Source organism: Monopterus albus, unplaced genomic scaffold, assembly GCF_001952655.1.
Source record: "Monopterus albus unplaced genomic scaffold, M_albus_1.0 scaffold123.1, whole genome shotgun sequence".
NCBI lineage: Eukaryota > Metazoa > Chordata > Actinopteri > Synbranchiformes > Synbranchidae > Monopterus > Monopterus albus.
The window spans coordinates 529,005-537,121 of record NW_018128003.1 but is presented as its reverse complement, the minus strand read 5'-3'; the positions used below and the strand labels follow the sequence as shown (position 1 = coordinate 537,121).

General features: G+C 41.3%; 1 protein-coding gene across 1 annotated transcript in view; it reads right to left on the bottom strand.

The window, feature by feature from the left end:
* Positions 1–2,137: 2,137 nt before the first annotated feature.
* The window catches only part of prmt3 (protein arginine methyltransferase 3), a 60,485-nt gene continuing 54,505 nt past the window's right edge, over positions 2,138–8,117 (bottom strand). The window contains exon 17 of the mRNA XM_020612329.1: positions 2,138–2,489. Within this exon, the coding sequence (XP_020467985.1) occupies positions 2,380–2,489 (110 nt within the window). The 3' untranslated portion in view covers positions 2,138–2,379. The remainder of the gene's footprint in view (positions 2,490–8,117) is intronic.

Sequence of the window (8,117 nt, the reverse complement as noted above, 5' to 3'; positions counted from 1 at the left end):
CGCCACACCAGGACATGCAGTGTCCCATTCGGGACATTTCACTTACTATGCACGCTGCGATCTCTCGGCTTGTAAATCTCCGCCCGTCCCAGATAAGAGGCTGAAGAGGGTGTGTTGGCGGCCGCACTGAGTTTAATTACATTGTCAACAGAGAATAATTGTAATTGATTTCTGCTTCTCTTCCAGAGCCCACTGAGCACGCCGACAGACAGTGGTGCGCACAGCCACACACACACGCCCAACACATCTAGTTTTGATTCTCACGAAGCTTTTACATGGTTCATTTAAAGTAGCAGAACATGCGTTCCACGCAGCAAAGTAAAGACCAGGTGTATCAGGAACGATTTCTTACTCGTTTCTTGAGTTTCGTTCCCCATTAATCATTGTCACCAAAGTGGGGGGTTCCATGCTGCTTTAGACCATCAAATATAACTGAACATCATTTTCCTAAAAGAGAGCCTAGACTCTGCTGCATCTTTACTGTTGTTGGGGGGGGGTCTCCAATTTTGGCTGAGGTTTCTAGGTGTCTCCTCCTGCTTGTTAATTATATGAGCTGGTGTAATTAAATGATCAGCCCCACTGTTGACTGAGCGATAAGAAACCGAATCCGTCTGAGGCTCCTGCAAAGCTGTGATTGAGCGGAGGTCACCCAGAGGCCCAGGGCTCCCACCACAACCACCACCATCATCATCATCAGCAGCAGCAGCAGCAGCAGTCCTGACTAGCAGAGCCTTCTCACTTCACAGTTTAAACTGGGGCCTTAATTCTAACTTCCTTAGAAAAAGCAGTTAAATGTGTTCTGTTACTGAATGATAGCTGTTCTTCATGCAGCTATTCCTTATTAAACAAGAGCACAAAGCAAACTTCTTAAGGTCATGATTTGGCATTCAAAAAGTGATCAGGGATGTGCAATGGGATGTGCACAAACTACTCATTTAAAAACAAGTAGGCCTATAAGACAACATTGAAACAAGCAGAGTTAAATAAAATGCTGCAAAGATTTTAATCTTTATAACTATGTTAGGAGACAGCTGGGCTTACAAAATCAACGCTCATTGTGGGCCTCAGAGAGTGAATGACTGGGGTCATTATCTAAACAAAGGCAACAATAAAAGCACTGTTAAGATTTGAAACACTAAATTCTTGTAATGAAATAACACATCATCATGCTTGTTCAGCAAAAAGCACACCAGCACAGTGCTGCAGGAGGTCAGCATGTAGAAAGTGGAACTGGATATTCAATGGACTGTGGTTTAGGAGACGTGTGAGATACAGCTGAAGTCCAGTGGATAGTTTCCCTTCAACTTAACATTCAAACACATGCACACACCTTTTTTCTACACAGAAAAGCCTGCTCTTGTAAGAATAATGGAAAGGCAAAAGCAGTAGAAATACACCAGAAGGAATGATCATCAACGAGAAAGGCAGGAAGGTCCACGGTCAGCTCCTCCTCCTCCTCCTCCTCCTCCTCACAGATATCTACACTTCCTCAGAGTCCAGGATTCATCATCTCAGGCAGACATGGAAGAAAAAAAATCTTTAATTGTGAGCAGAACCACTCAATGAAGTATGTAAATTGGCTTCAGCCATCTTTTAAAAACTTAAATTCCTTTTACATTGTCCCAGTAAACTCACAGAAGATGGATGATCCCTCAGATGAGATCTCACACAGTTCAAAGTAGGACAATAAAAGAGTGTGCACTGAAACAGAGAAATACTTGGCAAAAGTACAGAGTCTCTAACAGAGGTGGCATCCAATTCCTGTTTCATTGGACACTTTGATCAAGAAGAGACACAGAGTAAGAAAGAGTGCATGATGAGAGTGATGTGAACCACTCCCAGTACGCGTGGTTTTCCAGACTTAAAGACATTTAAGGTTAAATCTTGGCTACACTGGGTTTAAAAGCGAAACTATATTTCATGCATCAAGGTTGCATATAACTTTTGTTTCAACAAGCATTTATATGAATATGTTGGGACCTGCTTCACATTAAAATAAAGTGTAGTGTTCTTGACGCAAGGATTGTATGTAGCTTAGATGTCTAAAAACATTCCTTTATCAGACCTGCATATCACCAAATCAAAACTTAGCATGGTTTAATCATGTTACTATATGCTTAATAAAAGACACAAGGAGAAAATTTCATGCAGTTTTATTTATTTCTTTATTACAAGACACAGAAACAATCCAAACCTTTCCATCTATACATCCATCCATTATCTATACTGCTTATAGTCCATCACAGGGCTCAATCCTAACATTTGAAACATCAAAATCAAGAGTTTATGTCTAAACTACTCCCATGTTGTGAACACATGAGTGGTCAGTAAAAAACGTGGGCCATATCAGCTGAATGTTGCACCGTGTGATGGCAGCCGCTATTGCAGGCTGTAAGTCTGCTTTCTGTCTCGGAGGTCAAAGGTGACCAACAGTGAGCGGGGATCCTTCTTGTTTTTACGCACCGTGATCTTTCCCTGGAGCTCCTCCCCTAACGAAAACAGCAGAGAGAAATACCAGTGTCAATGCACGGTTTGTTCTGCACTAATACAGTAAATTCACTGGAAAGTCCTTTGTCGTCCGTGATGTGAAGGTGCTCATCATGAAATCAGCTGCTATGGAAAACTGTTAGCTTGAGTTATGACAATGGGCGTTGATTACTACTGTGCATAAATGTTCACGTTCAACACTAATACCCTACTTTTTCTCTCCATGGCCACATATTTTTTGGAATAGCATTTTAGGTATGCATGTAGTGTATCAAATTATGTGATGTACTTATTTCTTAAGTTTGTTATAACAACAAGTGGGTAGATGAATGTTCACTAGAGAAAGTTAAGTAAATAAAAGTGTTAAATTAATAAAAGTAATTTGATTTCCCTCTGATAATCATCCACACTATGAGGACTGTACTCTCTATGCCGTAATAGCACACTGCAAAAACATCAAAAGGCAAAACATTTAATTGAGCCAGACATCAATTATCATGTTCATAATAAAAAAGAAATAAACCACTGCTCATAAAAAGAAATCTCCCTGACACCCTGCAGCAGTACAGTGCTGCTGAGCTCAGGCTTCTGCGGCATGAGCAGAGACATGTCGGCACTTATAGAAACGATGATGTGTGCAAAGGCAATGTGGTTTAATGCATGTTAATAAGCAAGACTGTGTATGAGTGTGTATGTGTATGAATGCAGACACCCACAAAAATATCCAGATGGCACAGAGACGGAAGCGCGTTTACAGTATGACCGAGGAGCTGGGAAAAGACACTGATGATTATGACGCACAATCACTCTGATCAACTTCATGTTTGACTGCTGGAGGTAAATGAATGCTTATCCAAATGGCAAACAAGCACCACCCCCAATCCCCACACCTCCCCTCTGCATGAGGTTATAGGAGGACGGGAAGTGGAAATGCTGACTGTGACAATTTCTCAAGTGAAGCGTCCGCCATCACTGCTGTCACCGCTCACTTGTTACCATGCCAACACACTGTCACTGAGTCTGCTGCTGGCGCCACACTCTGGGTCTGTCACTCCACTGCAGAGCGGGCAGAGGGCCACAGAGTTTAACACTGCTGCTGCTACCGGCTGCTTTTCAAACAACAAAAACCACAGCATACACCTAATGAACAAGGCCTAAATTCTAAAGGAACCGTGTAGTCAGATTTGGGCGCTGAATATACAGTAAAGTTATTTTGTTAGTGAGGTGCTAGAATCGCTCATGTGGTTAAAACTGCAGAGGAGGAAACTACAATCTGTGTAATGGATCTTTAGCAATAAAGCACTTTTCAAAGTAATGGTAGACAGTGCTATATAAAGCCAACAAGTAACCAAACCAAGAACACATGCAAATTATTATTGTATATCTTCCACATTAACAAAATGGTTGGGCAGGCTGTTCCCAGGCTGATCCATTTTTGCCCTCATTCCTCAAGGAATTAACAACTCCACAAAATAACAGAGCCAAGCGACGTCATGTCTTAAGAGTAATTAGAAAAATATTGAAACTGATCTTAAAACACACTATTCAACATAAAGATGCTAACAAAGCAGAAAACAAACTGATGCCGTCTAAAAAGGAGCTACAGTTGTCTCAACGCATTAATGACTTCTTCAAAATCACTAGAAAAAAAGTATTGGCTGTATCAAAGGTCTTAATAAACTAAACTGTTAGATTTATGGCTTTCTCATATATTTAGCTAAATACTGTCTGAGCCTTGACCAACAGCTTTTTATTGTAGCCAACAGATAAAAATATTCCAGGGCTGCGAAGATGTAGCCTGTAATAATAAACAAAAAGATGCTGTTCCCCCACTCCATTATCAACTTAATGAACTGGGTCAGCGGTCGACACAATGGACACAACACAGGCCGACTGTAACAAAAACCTACTCAATTATACACATTGTGCGCGTTTTCTGTGTGGTGATCTCTTTGTAAAGGCTGATGTATGGTCTTGTAGGATCCTGACGAGAGCTCCCATCTCTACAATCTGAAAAAAATCCACTGGAACCAGCCAGTGGTTTGAGATCGTCTTCCTTCAGCCAACCCTTGTTCTATATTTCAAGTGGTCCTCAACCTCACGCAGTATTAATAAAAAAACTGCTAATGGGCATCTACTGTAAACATAAATGCATCAGTATGACAGCATGCAATGGCCACCATTCATTATGAAAAAGATCTGGCTTTGCAGCCTAGGGCTTCCATGCAGCTTGACAAAGGACAAAAGGATTCAGCTACACTACAGGCAAAGCTGAGAAATGTTTTATCTGTAATGTCTTCTGACGCAACGTGAGCAACAGCCAGACAAAAACTAATTTCAACAAAATAGAGGGAGCATCTGGCCTCCCAATTCCTTATGATGTATCCTTTACAAATAACTGTTCCAAAAAACACTATTGTGTGTTTGGCAGTGTATGTAAATTACATGCTCAACACAAGACTCCCCACATTGCAGACTGATGAGAGCCCAGATACGATCAACTACTACTACCGCATGTGTTAAACTCACCTGTGAGCATGACTCAAATGTTAATGACATTTTAGCACCGTAACATTTCTGGATACATTCCATTCAATGTCTATAAAGTCAAGAATTCCCCAATTAAACAAAACAACAAAAATGTTGCTTTCTCTGATGTTACAGGAAATGACAAAAGGGGCCTCAATTTCACACTATCGGTAGTCTGGTAAGAGCAGCGGAGCTTGGTGCTCTGGAGAGGCAGCGAATGGCTCCAGTCAAACTCAAGTTTGCAAAAGGTCGATAAAGGTTGAGGGAATAATTGGTTGACCTTTGATAACCTTTTGTTAAAATAAAACAGTTAAAAAAAGAGGTTTTGGAATCAAAGACTTTTGCCCTAAAATAACTGTTAGCGACACGTCCAACTACTCCTTCATATTTGAGATTACATACAACCACAGATCAAGTGTCTGTTCACTTAAGCAACAGCAGCAGCTCTGCGGTAATCAGTCAGACCAAACTCCCCATGGAAGAAGGCCTCGGTGCCTTCAGTAAACTGGCCACTCAAATGCTGGGAGAAAGAGTTAACCATGTGTGGAAATGAGTCGAGGAATGGAGCCGGCCTTTACCGCAATGTCGTACATCAACATGCCAGTGTCATTAAATAGAACCAAGCGCAGAGAAACAGCCTTTTCAGGCCAATACAGCCTTTAACCATGAAATGATACTGCAAATACACAACCTGCATTAGTGATTCATTTGAACTGCTGTCATTTACATATTAACCATTTAGCTCACACTCCTAAAGTAACTCTAGCTCCACAGAGTGAATGTGAGAGTCGACTCTTCTGCCCTGCTTCAATACTAAGGCTCTTCATTTTCAGGCTTCATAGATTTTCACAGAAATGCCCAGGTTTTCTTCAAGAGAAAAGACCGGTGTCACCCAGATATAAAGAATGTCATCAGCATTGCTATTTTACTACCACTGCAGACATAATGCGGATCAACAATGTCCCCCAACCTGATTTGTACCTTTTATACAGAATATGATGGCAACATACCATCACAATCCCACCTTGAACATGAAGTGTAAAAATGTTTATAGACACAAATGGCAATTCTCTCAAGGATCCTATAGCTTCTCTAAATAACAACAGCACTTAAATGTGACACAGGACTAGACTATTCTCTTGCAGACTTCCACTGCAGTGCAATTTCAGTCTAATCTCTGAGACATTCTCCCACTTGTTCCAGTTTTTACTTCTCATATTTTTCCTGTTCACTGCAGAGCTAAGAAGCAGAGTTGATGGACTGTACTGCAAGCACCAGTCTAACAACACAAAACTGGCTTGACTGCTGCTGTTCAAAAGTTCAAGGTCCTTCAGAGTTCAAACAAGCAGGGACAACATGGCGGAGAAGATGTGTTTACGCTGAGCCTGAACAGGTGAGGGCGGGGGTGGAGAAAATCTGGCAAATACTGCACCTCTCAGGACACAGTTAGGAAAGTGGGAGGGAACAAATGCCATCCAACCATCCAATGAAAGTAGTGACTACAATGCACAATCACATTTCAACAGCTGTGAGCAGCCCTCTGCGCAGGTAACCAGAGCACCGCCTCACCTCAAGGATCATGGGCCTTTCTTACACAAAAGTGTGACCTCGTTTCTCAGGTGAACATTAAGCAGTTAAAACTGTGAAACAGGAGGCTCCTCTTCAATACATGAGCTACACAAACAACAGAGCATGACAAATGATTTGCTGTTTAATTTATTATGCTGCCAGTTGAGAGAATTTGCAGGGGTGTTTTGTTCCAGCCGGCTGCGTGCATTTTCTCTCTTCCGCTAGCACCTCCCAAAGAAGCAAAGCCTCAGAGTTAATTACCGCTGCACTCGTACAAACATATCAAATAGATTTCAGTCTCTGTCACAATAAATCACCACAGACAGAGTCGGTATTAAAACAAACCACTGGATATTTGTGTCTGGCCCTCACTACAACTGATCTGAGCGGAAGGTGCTTCTCAGTCAACATCCAGGAGGACAGGCCTCTCTGTGTGTGAGAGTTTTGTCATCTTCAGTGTGACTTTAGGAAGTTCTCTGTCACGGCCCAAGGGCAGTTTGGTAAGGAAGTATACAAAAATGGTAGTGAATTTGACTGTGTAGGGGATCTGTGTGTGTGTGTGTGTGTGTGTGTGTGTGTGTGTGTGTTGTAAAGTACACCATAGGAGCATAGCAGGCAGCTGTTAAAGAAATCAATTTCTGGTTTACAGCCCCTAGGTGGCTGGGGACTTTGGAGGTGCTGGGGTAGAGCGAGCACATCAATAAGCTGCCGCTCACTAGCTCACTCCAGCCTTCATTTTCATCTTCCTTTGAACTTTTTCTGCGCATATTGCTTGGTTCACAAGCACAGCATACACCTAGACCGACCAATCATCAAATGCAATTTGAGCTTTACAGATGACTGACAAACTAGTAAAACAGAAGAAATGGGAACAGCAAAAAATGATTTTGAAAAGAACTGAGACTAATGCCCATGACAAGTTTTATAAAAGATCAAATGTAATGAACCTAAAAATAATAAAATAAATACTAGATAAACCAGATAAAAGACAATTATAAGAAATATAAGAAGGAATAAAATATTTTAAAAGATGAGTAAACAGAATAAATACAACTTGTAAAATGTTCTAATCAAAAGTTTGAGTTTAAAGCCCTCACTTCCAGCTGCAGAGGGTTCCAACACCTTGGAGCTTAACCAGTAAACTGCCTCACCAAAGATTTTTGTCCTGCACTCTGGAACAACTAAAACAAGAGGAGAGGTGCGAGGTCATCCATTCATAGACTGAAAAGATGGTAGACAAGTAAACTGGTGGGAGACCATGAATTGCTTTAAAAACTAGTTAAAGAAGTTTAAAATCAATACAGATAGTGACAGGTAACCAATGAAATATATAGATCTTTATAGACTCGGCACAAGTTTACATTAGACTCAGCTAGATCAAAACTGACTGGTTCTGAGCTCAGGCTGTGAACGTGTGTTTTGGCTAACGCCCTAACATCTCACTATATGCACACAAATTACCCCGGGAGCTCACATGCTCTGCTGACTGTAAAATCAGGCTGAAGGTAAAAGAAGAAAACCAGAGAAAGAGT